The sequence below is a fragment of the Coccinella septempunctata genome, chromosome 7, assembly GCF_907165205.1.
Source record: "Coccinella septempunctata chromosome 7, icCocSept1.1, whole genome shotgun sequence".
Lineage (NCBI taxonomy): Eukaryota > Metazoa > Arthropoda > Insecta > Coleoptera > Coccinellidae > Coccinella > Coccinella septempunctata.
Window position 1 is genome coordinate 6,377,889 of NC_058195.1, and position 15,826 is coordinate 6,393,714.

The 15,826-nt window shown below is 35.7% G+C and overlaps 1 protein-coding gene and 1 long non-coding RNA gene across 3 annotated transcripts in view; both read right to left on the bottom strand.

Annotated features, from left to right (window-relative positions):
- LOC123316421 (casein kinase I) overlaps positions 1 to 14,259 on the bottom strand; it is a 30,652-nt gene extending 16,393 nt beyond the window's left edge. For both annotated transcript variants that reach the window (XM_044902491.1, XM_044902492.1), the window contains exons 1-2: positions 13,890 to 14,259; positions 13,682 to 13,792 (exon numbers count right to left, since the gene is read on the bottom strand). In XM_044902491.1, coding sequence (XP_044758426.1) covers positions 13,682 to 13,792; positions 13,890 to 13,965 — 187 coding nt within the window. In that variant the 5' untranslated portion in view covers positions 13,966 to 14,259. The remainder of the gene's footprint in view (positions 1 to 13,681; positions 13,793 to 13,889) is intronic.
- Positions 14,260 to 14,665: 406 nt separating this feature from the next.
- LOC123317135 lies at positions 14,666 to 15,562 on the bottom strand. The gene is made up of 2 exons (XR_006538140.1): positions 15,505 to 15,562; positions 14,666 to 15,385 (listed from the first exon to the last, which is right to left on the bottom strand). It is a non-coding gene; the product is annotated as an uncharacterized LOC123317135 (long non-coding RNA).
- Positions 15,563 to 15,826: the final 264 nt, after the last annotated feature.

The window sequence follows — 15,826 nt, forward strand, 5'->3', positions numbered from 1 at the left end:
ATCGTGGAGACTCAAATCCACATGACAGATTTCTACAGACTGTTCCTGCGGCATCCGCTACTGAACGACAGGTGGCGCACCCGTCTGTATAGCCCTCGATAGGACCCCTCCAATGATATCCTATTCTGCTCGCATACTACGGCTGTTCACGTGAATAACGTGATGATAATAAATATAATAAATTCAAAATTGAACCAACTTTTTTGCTCATTATTTTGAATGAAAAAATTACCACATTTTACAATGATTATAAGCGAAAACTCCCAGGAAGCATTTTACGGTTTCAAAATCGAATTAACACAACAGTTCTCCCCAATCAAATTCTACCCTATCCATCGACTTTCATAACGAAGCAAGAAATATCCTCTTACATCACGCTACACGATTCAGCCAACCCTTTTGTGTGGCGGAGGTTTAAAACTACGTCACACGTTATGGAAATGAAAGGGTGAAAGACGCGGACGTCACAAACGAGGGTGTAAGTTTGAAACTTTTTCCGATAACTCTCGGTCCTTTGTTTCCCTTATGAATCGGGCTAAATATCGGATTACGTCAATTTCTCATTCGTAGAACCGGCGGAAATTGGAAGATGAATCTGAAAGGCAGGAAAAACTCCAATCAAAATAATACAAAAGGTTTTTGTTAGAACTCCAATAAGAGATGCAAAAATCTGTTTTCTTTCGATATGAAGTTGTGATATTTCATGTTAATTTTATTCGGAAAGATGTGTCTCTCTGTCAAATTCACAATTTGCGTCAATTTTGGGACATCCTTTGTTGGTGACCATAGGAGCGAAAGTACAAAAAGAAGTTTTTTTCATAATCTAACCTAACCTGTTATAGTCTACCAATATATTCTAATAATTTTCTGGGCATTTTTTTGAAGGATATTGCAGGGAAGTACCGATTTTGCTGCTCATAACTAGGGGACTGCTTCCACAATTAGAACATTGATTATCCTGTTTTATTGTTCAGACAGCCCGTCAAAATATCGAGAAAAGGATTTAGCTATGAAATCGATGATGAACAGGATCTGTTTATTTCGTTGCATTTCTTCAGCGTGGAAATGAAATAAACATCTATTGGGTACCTTGGAATAAGCAATTCCTCATACACTGTCTGGAAAATTCCCAATTGAATAACCGGACTGAATCAATGTGAAACAGGATAAACAGCAATTGAAGTTCGATTCACTCAAACGTTTCTCAAACTAGGCAGGTTTCGGAGATATATTTTTTCATTCGTCAATTTTTATTGCCCAAGATTCGACCTAGAATAATACACCCAAAAAAAATACGATAGATTGAGATATCATTTCTCCACATGAAAGAGTTTCACCGTCTATAATTTCCATTAGTTACACTGATTTATTTATGATTATACACACTGTTTTATTGTAATAATGACATAATCAAGTGGTTTTCTTCGGAAATTGCAACGTATACACGATGTTATCTCGATATTTAATATTTGCCATTGTGAAATTGTCGGTATTCATTGAGTATGATGAATAACATAATTTTTAAGATATAGCTTTAGTTAATAAGAAGTTCCAATTATCGGAATCGGATAATCAAGTAGCAAAACTAATTATCAGACTGAAAAATCGTTTTATTGAGTTTCTGAACAACAAGAACTACTCAATGTACACATTTGCATGCGGTATATTCCTAGCTCTTTAAAGAAGCAAGATCTTTCAGAGAGCGTCTTGTTTCCCACACTCGGCATTTAAAACCTTCTTGTTGACTCTGAACTGCATCCAGAAAACACCATCGATCTTGTTCATCATGACCCTCACAGTAAACTGTGAGATTAAATTAATTCGAATTAATAAAAGAAAGTACGCAACTCCTAATTATTCTCATCTACTCTATATCGAATCTTAAACATTGTTCATTGACCTGGAGCGTACAGCAATGTATTTAAAGTACGAGGTCGACTAGCATATTCATTTTTCAGATTACAATGAAAATAAAATTTGCTCAGATCGTTTCATTCGTTTTTAGCTATTAACATGTGTGAAAATCTTTTTAGCTCTATTCAAATGGAGGTAAATCAAACTCTGTCTCATCAATCTGAGCATCCTTACAGTTAGGTATGCCATTTCTAAGAATCAGCTATGACTAAGCAAAGGAAGTCGATGAAAGGAAGAATGAATTAGTCTATCATTGACCAGTCAGGACTTCGTTTCCAGTTTCTCAGTAGTGCCTTTAAGTAAACAACATGGTTATCTTCTGATAGAGCCATATTTAGAAGGTTTACTCAGACTACAGTTAATTTGGCTTATTTGTCGATCAGAATGTCGATGCAATTTTACACTAATTTCTTAAAAAATTTGTGCTCAATTTATATTTAACTTCAAATACACTAGTCCAGCCATACAGGTTGTGCCAGAATAAATGGATATTTCTGAAACACCTCATAGAAAAGACATTTGACGTTCTGAGAGAAAATTTTTTTTTCCCAAATTATGATTTCAAATACAAAAAACATTCAAAACTAGATGTGTAGAAATCTGTACCAAGCTGTTGTCTGTATGAAAATTCATCAGACTTCAGATTTCGTAGAATAAACTGTCTCATAATTGAAAACCAATTTCCGCTGACAAATAACGATTTACAGTTTAAAAATTGATGACGCAGTCGATGCTGACTCACAATCAATATTGCTCAAAATGATGAAACCTATATGGAGATTTCTTGATGATTCATTATTTCCCTATTTCCCATCTGAAAAAGTGAAATAAACAGGGTGTAAATGAACAGTTGCTAAAAATTTAAGGGCTGATTCTTAGTCAAAAAATTGTGTGGGTCTTTCATGATTTATTTCAGCCCATGCTTAGATACCCCCACATTTTTTTTTATCCAGCTCCTTAATTCAATTTTTGTAAGCTTTCTGGTTTCTAGGAAAAAAATTAAAAATTGCTATTCAGGTGTCAACTTTAGGAGGCTGTATGTAAGCATGGACTATCAAAAAAAATCTATTGTTCGACAAGGATTCAGATCTCAACATTGTTGATATTTATTTAGACGAATGTTATTTAGATGTGATTCAAGAACTATACATTCATTCTGGGACACCCTGTGTCATTGCCACGGAAATCTAGATACAATATTTTTTCAGTGCTGGAGTCCATTCAGATAAGCTACCGAGTAATGGAAGTTTGAATGCGGTAATCATAGAGTTTATTCGCACTGGAATTTCAAGGCTCGTTAGCTCAACAGTAAAGCCCACGCTCCATAATAATCCGATCTTTCAGAGCTAAGCCTTTTTTTCTTACGACCAACTGCAGTTAAAATTAAATGCTCCATTAAAACTTTAATCCTCCATTATTCCCTTCAAAAATGACAGCTTTAAATTTTATATGGCATTAAATCTTGATGGACGTTCCTGCAACAATAGTATTTATTTATCTTCAAAACTCTCAGGGAGACATTGCATTGAAATGTCGATCGAAGGACCAATTTTTTTATGTTGTTTATTTATATCTATAGTCCCTCTCTTCTCTACTCGGAATTTCAAACGATTAATGAATCCGATACAAACTGAGTAAATATAACAAATAAAACTGGTTTTGTTTGAATCGAAAGAAACACCAAAATAGGAGCTGTGTGATATCGTGCGGTATTTCCGGTAGGGTCAAAACCAGACGACCTATTGTGGTGCAAGGTGGTCATAATTCCTAATGGTACATATTTCTTTTTTCATGCAACGGCCCTAACACTGGCACTCGCCGGTATTTTATTGTAGTCGGGAGCATTAAGTTGATTAAAATCCGTATAAATATTCGTGGTGGATGATCACCTATACTCAACAAATATTTTTTTAAATATTTCTGAAGATATTCAATTTATTGTCAAATAAAGGGAGTTCAATATAGTCCGACATTTACAATGGATTATTTAATCCTTTCCAAAAAAATTGGCAGATTCTTTTTTATGGATTAGATGCCTGACGATCAAGATAATAGAATTTCTATTCTGTGTTAGAAGTAGTCTGATCTATGTGCTGAAAAATAACATTGGGTTGTTCAAGCATTTATTTCGTTGGCAGACTGCTTCGAAACATTGCTTCTGAAAAATAGTATATAATATACCAAAGGAGAAAATTTTCATATTTTTTTCCAATTTTATTTTTTCATAATTCTTTATTTTTTATTTTTTTTTTATTTCTTTAACAATTTTTTATTTTTAAAATTTATGCTATGTTTCAGTCTGTTTCTGTGTCAGAGACGCTGGGTGTTGTTTTAACTATCTGCAAGACCCAAAACAAAAAGTTTCAGACCCGTAATTGGAAGTAATGAACCAGAACGGTTCTACCGGTAAAAAAAATTGCTTCTCTTGTTCAGAGACTTCCGAGGAACCGTTCACACAAACAATTGGACCCCGATCACGATTCTACGACGGTTGTTGATTGAATTTTCGGTTATCTAACTGTAGTGTGTACGAACTACGTATGCGATTAGTATGGGAAGGCCTCGCTTTATTTTGAAAGCGAAGGATTGCTGCGTACGGGTTTCCGGAGGGGGGCAATCTGTTCTGTTATCTAAACGAGATTCGATTGTTTCAAATTCGGGCTGAACGATTGAGTACGACGAGTATTTTCGCTATTAGCCAGCTGGAACTTCGTCTACAAAGCCGCAGTGAATAAAAAAAAAATTGACCACCCGAGAACCCCATTCCGTGTCACTTTTTGAAATTGCAGAATTTTTTTTTAATTCGTACTATAATACTGTACCAATAAATAATTAATTCGAATTTGTGAGTCAAGAATTCATCAATTTTTTTGTATTTCATTGATACTTAATTCCCTATTCATTCTTCAACAAGAATTAGTGAAACGAGAATTCAATATATTCTTTGCGAATTCTTCGAATTCTGATAAAGCAACGGAAAGAAACAATGAACGTTAGAATGTGACGTGAAATGGAAAAGTAGGTTTGAAATTCGTACATCGCATCCACTAGTCCAAGGAATCCACAACAGAACAATTAAAGACAACAGTAGAATGCTGTTGGCGACAAAAATATTTATTGAATCGTTTCTTTCCTCCTGCGCCATTCTTGTTTATTCATTCATGGAATTTTTTAAGTGGAATTGAGCTGGATTCAATTAATTTTCCATCTGCAGGGGAAAAATTCTACAAATTTAATAATATGCATGTTAGAGTTGATGGAAAAAATTTGATATTCTGTTCTATATAACCTTCCAGACCTACATGCAGATGAGGAAGCAACAAATATTCTGAGTGACAAAGAAAACAACACCAAGTATTTATTAATTTCATTTTTTTCACTATAATTTTATCTCCCTTTATCTTTGTTACAAATAGAGATACAAAAATATGTTTTCCACAAAATTTATACGAAATCAACAAGTATCATACAAAAATTTCGTCGTCATCTTTCACCACGCCAGTCAATCGATGAATCTATATGTTCAGTTTTACTTTTGCTCGATTACAGTGAAGCTTTTGACACGGTCAGGCATGCGGGGAGGCACTGAAACTATTCGAGTCTTATCTCATTTGTCGTTCTCAAATCGTTAAATGGGATAAAAAGTTTCTAGTGACAGACTCGTATTGAGTGGAGTCTCTCAGGGCTCGGTTCTTGGGCCTATACTCTTCATCTTGTACACCAGCCAATTCACAAACTTTATTCGTCACCGCAAAGTGCACATGTAAACTGATGATTTCCATCCTTTCTTGATTTCTTCATTGATTAATTGAATATTGCAGCCATTAATCTGAACGAGGACTTGAACCGGTTGTGGTATATTGCAAAGAATCATGGTTTGAGAGAAACTTTGGATATAATACCTACAAATAATGCAATGCTATTCCTAATGGATTGAAAGAGCTCAAAAGTGAAAAATTTATAAGAAAAGTCAATAATTTCCTCCTCAGCTGCTGATACACATGTGTTTTCTCTATGTATATTGTTATATATATATACTTATTTTCACTCTATAGCACTTGTTTTTTTTTTTTGTAACAAGGGTTAAGTGGTAGAACACCTCTAGTTGAACTTCCTCTTGGGTTTTCTGATGGAATATTATTATTATTATACGATTTCGGTCTTCAACTGAGCTACCGAAGGTATAATTTAGCTTTTATTGTGAGAACAAAGAACCACTATTTAAATAGGGTTGAAAAGCTGATGGTTTCTTGATACAACTCAACAATTATTATAATATATTCCTAGAAATTCTTCCAAATCTTCCTTCCATAATCAATTTATTATATTGGATGTTTCTTCTGTTTTCTATGTCACTTGTATACCATTAAAAAAATCGATTCCAGAAGACCATAAGGGCCAGCGATATTACATTATTTTATTATTCATCACCCTATCTCATATGAAGACTAGCTTAGACATGCAAGTTTTCCGACAACTGAAAGAAAATTGTGCTTGCACCTCGTTTGGCAACGTAGGACTACGTTTCTATGGCGACAGATGAAAGAGGCGATACTCTATTGGCTCGCGCTCTTGATGGACGACGATGTCATATTGACAACAAGAATTTTTCTCCTACCATGGTAGAATAAGTCTCTGCTGCTGCCATAAAATCTTCCTTCCATAATCAATTTATTGATATTGGATGTTTCTTCTGTTTTCTATGTCACTTGTATACTATTTTTCTTGAATTGTGTCTAGTATGTTCAATAGATGGCAGGTTGAACAACTGTGGTCTTGTCAGGTGTAGGAAGAATGGCAAGGTGAATCTATAACTACAGGCGAATGTGTCAATAACAGTGAATTTCCTGACTTACTATCATTAGCTGCTTGCTTTTCGGCCATATGTAGAAAAATTGGGGCAAAACGTAGAATTTTTAAGAAATTTTCACAAAGAGTCCTTTAACGAAGTCTCGATTATAGGATTGATAAAAAATGGGATAAAGGATTGAAGAAATGACAAAGCGCACCTGTTGGTAAAATAACTTCATTATTATGGGCGAATGGTGACAAAACAGAGATTCACCTTGAAGCTGGGACAGTGTCGTCCGACACGGAAGTCGAGCAAGTCTAGACCCCAAGCACCAAATCATGATCCGCAAGAACATTAGATATTTCGTGTAGTTCTCGTAGTTCCAACGGATAACCTGCATGGTACTCGGCCACCTGACGAGGGTACCCCGCCGCAAGCAGGTACTATATTGCATAACTCTATCAGCCACGAAGGATTTCACCTTCACAAGACCGGACGGTATCGACCATTGGAAACTTCTTCTAGAGTGGGTTCTCCGCCGCGACAGAGAGCGGCCGAGGCCTCTGCGATATTATCTATCTTTTCCCGGACATTCCATTCTCGACCGCATCCGAGGAGGCTACTCCCCGGTAGAAGGCACAAAAAGTACGGCGGTACGCACCTGACGCCAGAGGTGGAGTTCCGCATGATAGATTTCGAGATGAATTATCGACCCGACCAGTTCTTGTGAGTATTGAGCGGAAGGTTGAGCAAATGGGGTACTTCGACCCAAGATACCAAAAAAAATTCACAACAAACTCGGCGCCTTATATTTATAAACAAACTATCCCTATGTTGAGAGTATTTAATTAATTTACGTTTTCTCTTCGAAAAGCCCAATTTCCCTTTGAAATATTTATATGCAGATAGAAATGTACGAAATACAAAGTTCTATTCACCTCCAGGTGCATCAATAACTACTTGGCATCTTCTCTGCCTGCTTTTCACCAACTTATGGAGGAAATCCTGCAAAATTTGTCTCGGGGCAGTTGAAACATTTTCGACAGTGGCTTGTGGACATCAAGGGCTCTTTGTCCCAAACGTACTCGATTGGATTTAGGTCAGGAGTTCTTGGAGGTAATGGTAGATGTGGAATACCCTGACTTTCTCATCACCTGGTTAGATTTATCGAATATCAGGTGAAACAGTTATTATTTATCTTTTTTCCCTGATATCTTTTCCTTTCTCAGTTCATATCCCTAGACAAGAGACACTTATTATACGTTGAATGTAAGAATTGACTTATTATTCTCAGGAGACAAAACATCGCTCCACAAATATTCGCTTTGTTATGATCCCAACAATGAAGTTCCACACAACGAGTGCGACAATGATAAAACATGTCCAGACACTTCGATTGGCAACGTTGTAAGGAAAACTTTCGTTAATCGTCCCCAGAAGACCATGAGGGCGTGCGATATAACATTATTTCATTATTTATCACCCCATCTTATATGAAAGACTAGCTCGGACATGCAGGTTTTCAGGCAACTGAAAGAAAATTGCTCTTGCACCTCGGTTGGCAACGTAGGACTGCGTTTCTATGACGACAGCTGAAAGAGGCGATGCTCTATTGGTTCGCGCTGTTAACGGACGACGTTGTCACATTGACAACAAGAATTTTTCTCCTACCACGGTAGGAATAAGTCTCTGCTGCTACCATCCATGAAATTTAAGACGATTACAAATATTCAGTGGATAGAATTGCCTTCAAAAGGCAATCTCTTGCGGGAAAACCGACAGACGGATGGAGAACCATCCTGTTAATCAGAATTATTGAAAACTTTACTGGCATGACGTATCTCGATCAATTTTACAGTACTTTTTACGCCGCATCATTACATCGCCTTCAACTTATCGCATTAGCCTTATCTGCCGCAGATAGCAGAACGATTTAATGAATCGATGTCAACGACTCATTCCTCAGTTGTACAACGAAACAAAGAAAACTTCGCGTCAAGTTAGAATAAGAAAAAAAGGCGTGACAGAATCGAATATCTCGTCGGCACGATTGATAAAGATAATGGAGAGTTGGATCGAGCTCAGATTTTACGATGTTGAGGATCGTTACTCGCCGAGCTTATTATTGTAGTTTCCTCCTGGAGTAACGGTTTCAAAGTGGCCTATGGAGAAGGTCTTCGCTCCGGGTTCTTGCAACGGTTTCACGATATTTTTCCACAAACAAACCTTCTTCTATACTGAAACTGTGATACCTTATTTGAAAGGCCCTTCTAATCCGAGTTCAGCGTATTTAGTTTATCTTCATTCAATCCAGTCGTTTTCGTAATATTCACTTTTAAATTTTCAACAACGTTGGTTTTTCCTTCAAGCATGCTGTGTGAATCAGTCCAATCTTCACCCATTTCACTGCAGTTTGGATGATAAATCTGTACTGATTATTTTTGAAAAATAAACAAATTATTTCAATTTTTTCTGCCAATGAACTATTTTTACTTCAATCTCCGTAAATAAAATGCAACACTGTTTTGCGTTGTTATCGCATAACGTAAAAACGGCTGAACCGATTTCATACATTTTTTCTTTAAAACCTTCCTGGTACTCTGTAGAAAGTTTCAACAGGGAAAAAATTAGAAAAAGCGGCCTGTGAAACTGGGAAAATCAAGAAAACTAAACGAAATTTGAATTGAGTGAATGTTGGGTAGCCTATCCCATGGACAAGTGAATGACACTTGCTCGCGGTTGACAGTTGACAAATGAACGATTGTGCTTTGCACTTTTCTATACACTTGAAATAATCCGGTAGGTTTTGTAAGTTACATTAACATCAAAAAGACAATTAGTCTTCAGCAAAGCATTCTCCTCCTAGGTGTAGGGGCTCTCACCCCTAAATTCTTCATAGCGAATAGAGGGTAAGCTAAACCTCAATTGGAAGACAATATGTCCCTCTACATAATACTATTTTCTTCCAATTGAGGTATAGCTCACCCTCTATTTCCTATTAAGAATTTTGGTCTGACAACCTATACATCTAAGATTGAGGAGAGTTTGGCTTACAATCCTGCTAAAACATGTCCCCCTCCCAAATAAAAATTGACCTCTCCATTTTCTCTGAAAACATCCTTGTCGAGACATAATTGGCCTGGCAAGTTTTCAAATTGTCAGCCCCTGTAACTACTTCAAGGACTCAATAAAAATTTACAAACCATAGGATTCATGCAGAGGGTCAAGTAATCTTTCAATTGAGGTACAGCTCATCCCCTATTTCCTATTGAGAATTTAGGGGTGATAGCCAGTTTGCACCAAACGCACTTAGCGTTAAGTGACCCTTAAAATGAACCATTAACTTAAATTACTTTGCACCAACTGTTAAGTGACATTTAAATGGCTAAAACTAGCCTTAAATTCAAGCGTTCCTGACCACTTAGGTATTTAAGGGCGGGATTCTAACCTAAAATAATTTGGTGAACTGCCTGCAGAACTTCCCATTTTTGATGGATTTTGAAAATTGAATGAATTCATTACTGAATACCAAGCCTTTTCTTTTGCTTTTATTGTAATGCCATCAGTCTTTTTTAATTTTCAATTTGGTGTCACAAATCATACTATAGTTAGCAACAAACTCTTTTCTTCAGTTGAGAAGTTGAGTGCCCTTCGTAAATTACCACCACTTGCTTGGCAATCATTCACCGTATTTGTACTAACAAGGGCAATAAGGACATTTTCTTCACGTTCCTCTTCAACATTAGTAAAACAAATTCACACAAGACCGTACCAAGAAAGTGTTGTACTTATATAAACTCAGGTACCTTTTATTTGACAATCATTATCATTATCAATGTTAATGCTAATTCAACAACAAAAAGTTGATACTCTTTGATAATAATATAATAATTTACTTGAAACTGACTGACAGGACAATTAAGTTAAGTTAATAAAGAACAAAAATATCACTAGATATAAAAACTTAAGGGCCCCTTACTTAAGATTCTGTTAAGCCACAGTCGTGCAACTGGGAATAAAATTAAGCGTCCATTAACTTCAAACGACACTTAGTTGAGTACTAGTTTTAAGGGGTATTGGTGCAAACGGGTCTTAACAGACTTAGGTGTCCCTTTAAATTTAGGGATTGTCGATGAATACGCGCACAAGCATCAGAAATTCCACAACTTCATAGCTGCCATTCAAGAACGCGGTCGTGAAAAAAAAAACCTAAAAGCCATTACGAATCTGCGATGATCGCATCTCGCTCATATTAATTCCATAAATCGATGCTGGATGTCCAACGGCAAGTCCGCAGATGAAAGTGAAATGATAATTGTTTGTGGAGAAAAAAGTTGTCGGTTACTGGTAGGCGGTTCACTCTTACTTACTCCGGATAAATATTGATGAGGGAAAATTGCCGAAGAAGCTGTTGGATTCGAGAAATTTTAAATTACGCTCGTCTAATGGGACACCTATTAAATCATGCAGAAGATGCATAGATAACTTGAGGATTTCGCTCGAAGTGACGCTGAAATTGTTGGTTGCACCTAGGAAAATGAAAAAGGTAGAAATGTAATAAGCTGAGAGGTTCCACGGTTACCTAGGTGGAAGCGAAATATGTATCGTATACCTACAGAAGATTACGTGGTATTTCGATGTACATGGCCAAAGAATTGAAGTGGATAATTTGCCTACATGCAATAATATACCTATAAAGGGAAATAAAACACAAAACAGGTTTGTTTATGTACCGATGTATACAGTTCGTGTCTATCAGAACTCGGAAAGGAAATGGTTGCTAGAGAAGTATACTTCCTTTGAAGAAAACTTCAAAAATTTTTTTTTACCGATTATTCTATCAGCACAAACTAAAAAAATACATGTATTTCAAATACACCCTGTAGCTTCATCGAATTCCAACAAACTCAGAGCTCTTTCGTCAGTTTCTACTTATAAAAGGTTACCTTGAATTGAGGCCACCTATAGAATTTTGTTTCAGATCCAACATTGCATTTTTCTCCTGAATTCAGAATTACAACCTAGTCAAAAAATAGTATAAATCGCTCAATGACGCACAAAATATTTATTATTCATTCAAATACACCAAAGGTGCCCTTTCGAAGTGATACCCTTGCTAATTAATCACCCAGTCTTCTACAGACTAATGAACTCTTTATAGGAGAACATTTTCGAGACTTTTGGGTTAGCAACTTGAACCTAAGTCCTCTATCAAGGAAGAAAACAAGTCGGAGCATGACGAATCATCCTCAGACCAGCATAAAGACTTCTTGAATCCATTTGTCAGGACAAAAATCATTCCATGGTGACAGGATACCAAAACATCATCGAACTTGAGAAGTAAACATCCCACACTCTGTCCCAGTTGAGGAAATATGTCTCAAACTTCGTTCTTCGACATTCTTCAACTGCGTGTTAACTAGGAAACGGGTGACAAATAGTTTTGTGTCTATCGAAACAGATAGGGACGCGACGCAACAACTTCAAGCGTGAAAAAAATGGGGATCTCGTGTTCTGCTAGGCCGTTGACACCGATGATGGTGGAAACATTTGTTGCCGGTTGACACAAAGATGCACTTTCCTGGAGAGAAAAAAAGGGACAGCGGGAATTTAAAGTGAAGTTAGCGTCGCGCTGCAGACGGTTAGGGAATTTATTCCCACATGTTCGTGCTTTATAAAAAGAGAGAAACTGTATGGAGTTCACAACTGAAACCTTAAGATGTTTTTTTTTCAACACATTCAATGGGAAAATTATTAAGGTGAAAATACTGAATCATGTTTAACTTTTCCATGAATCAATTGATGAAATTTGTCCAGCAGTTTAAAAATTCATCATCTCAAAACACATTTATAGAACACCAGAAATAACTGATGCATCAAACACAATGAACTCATTCTTTTGGTCAGTGAAGATAAGGGTATCGCATCAAATCATTTTTTAATGTTTTGGATTCAGCACTTCAAGCTTTTCTGAATCAATATATGGCGCAATAAAAAGCAAGAAATTAGGAAAAATTCAAACTATCGTCAAATATGAATGTGTGAAAATTTCGCACCATATCCGTCTACTCAGTTTTGTTGATCTACTTCAAGTAGACCTTGGTAGAACTGCTCAATTAAAAGGCAAGGTTGGCAGAATTTCTTCAAGTTTATTGAGATTATAAGTGAAGAAATTATAGAAACAGCACAATTTTTTCATAATTCATGATAAGATCTAGCCAAGGTTTTGTTATGAAATAGCTTTGAATGTAATTTTTGTAGGAAATGTAAAAAGTTCTTACTACTTCCACGTTTTGTACCACATATTACATAAGTATATATTGTATAAGTTTCATTGTAGCAAAATTCTTTTTTAATATATGTATTACTCAAAAGAGCTATTTTTCTGAATTAAAATCACTTATTACTCTCTATTAAAACCACCCAATGATAAAAACATACAATTTATTCTTGTATTTTCTTCAAAAGAAATATCATCTTGACATACATTAGCAGAATTTCAGCTCAGTACACAACAGTCCTCAATGTACATAAAAATATTAGAATCTTCTTCAGAAAATGGATTCCTACTCCAAATCTGATAAGATCTTGAAGACAACAGCTGAAATCATTAGCCTTATCTATTCACTGTGTTCCAGATAAAGCAGTGTATATCTAATTTTTTTTTAATTCACCAAGAATGTGAGTCAGCCTATGTATTTTCCAATTCAATTTTTCATTTCTGAAAAACTTGCACATGAAATGGTGTGGTAATCACACAAGGCATTCATTGGCAATGTTTCTACATTTTGAACAGAAGCAATCAATTCATTCATAGCCAAAAATGGTAAAAGGGATAATCTGTAGCTATCTCGAGCTACCTTCCCACATAACAATAAGTCCTCCTATTGACATTCAACTCTGAAGCAATAACATTGAGCAATCTGTTCATGATTCAAACCCACAAATGAATAACAAAAAGTCAAAATAACTCACCTCCACCCTGCATCATTTTGTAAAATTTTGATTCTATATGTAGTTGTGGATGTCTTGTTTTGATACATTCTAATTTAATAGCTACTTCTTCACCAGTGGATATATTTGTTCCTGGAACAATCAAGCAAGGAATTATTTATCATCATTGTTCTAAGGACAATCACTTTGTTTACCTATCATAATAACAAGAAACATGGATGAAACATACCTAAATATATATCTCCGAATGAACCAGAGCCAATTTTTCGTCCTAATCTATATTTATTTCCAACCCTTAGCTCCATTCCTGGGGAATATTCACTCTTTCACATTTAACAAAAACTGATACTGTAGTATACTCAGGCGGCCATGTTCTATTCAGCCTTTACCTAATCGGAGAATTTTTAGACGTACTACGGTCGTATAATGAACGGGTGATGTTCAGTAGCTCCGTTTAATAATTAAGACTACTTTAGAATTCCTGGTTTATCACAGATAAGTTAGTAATTAAATTCAGTTACCGAAATTTCGGAGTTCTTTCATAGTTCAGCAATTAACTACGTGAATATCGTACGTAACAAATTAGACAACTGAGGAGAGCAAAGAAAATTATCAAAATCAAAAAGTGACAGGACCTTGACAACAGGGGTTTTCTGTGGATGGTACGTTTGATCTACTAAGCCATAGAGAAAGGGAAAGAGGAGAGTAGTCAATTCAGTGTTATTCATGGGCGACACGTTTAGTGGCGCCCCCCTTGGCTACTGGAGAAACTAATCCGAAAAAATTTGCGCGGGAAATTCAAATAACGGCCTCGTTTTTGAAATAATATTTACCAAGTTCGAAAAATACACTCCGTCGCCTCTCTCTACTCCTACTGTTCTTTCTGTTTAGTGGGAAAGATTCGATTAAAAGAACGATAGGAGTAGAGAGAGTCGATGGAGTGTATTTTTCGAACTTGGTAATTATAGATTATAGAATCATGAAATAGTGTAATAAAATAGAAAATCAACTGAAATAAATATATATTCATGAAAATATTAGAAAATTACATTTGTATAGAAAAAATATACAGAAAATTAACCGAAATGAATATATAATAGAAATATTTGACAATAACAACTATAATTACAATATTGTACAGGATACATTATATAAAGGAACTGATCTTGTAAAGGGTTGAATGGATAAATAATATGGGCCAAACTAAACACAAAAACTGAACTTTGATATACATGAATAACTGAATTTGATGGATTCAGGCTTTATTTCTATGTGGTCATATCATATTGTATATTATCGTAATACTTTCTTACAATTATTAGAGAAATACATACCATACTCCAATTAATCATGAACAACCAAGTCCACATGTTCTTCACATGTAAACCAGAAAAATGTTACATGCGACTTTAAAAATAATTTCAACTTAGGGGTTATCGATGCAATATGTCCAAATGGCGGTACAATATGCCATTCTCATCATTTTCATAACTCTTGTTAGATTTAGAAATGGTCAAATATCAAATTATTGCAGTTTTATATGATTGAATAATAACAGTTCGAAAAGCAGCAAACATATTTCCCGGAGGATCCCCTAGATTGAGACTTCTAGTTCTCAAAAACTTGAATCCCTGGTCCCTACAACTTTTGTGTGGCATTTATTGTTTGAAGCCATCCAGACTTGAAAGCCATTTGAGTCTTTCTTGTTTCTTCTGGGCATAGGATCTGAAAAAATATTCTATATTTTGGTATCCAAAAAATGAATGACATTTCGCAATTTTGTAAAATCAAGCAATACATAAATTTAATTGATTATAGAAATAGAAATATATACAAAAACTCACCATGTGTTCAAAAGCAAACAATTTCTTCTTCGAGGAATAAACAAAAATCTCGAAATACCTACTCTAACTTTCAGACTCAGACGGATTGACGGAAATCAGCTGACTTGAGTTCTGTCATAGATTACAGATTTCTTTCATCCATATCCACTAGTTCTTGAACTGGTCACCAAACACTAGCGCCATTTCCGACGGGATTCCAAAAATTCTTAACCTAATTCTAAAAACGTGTCCCCCGTGTTGCCTATCTATTCGGCAGTCTCTCTTTTCTCTTGTCTCTGTACTAAGCAATGTAACTATCTGTGTTCGGCGTTACTATCCTCTT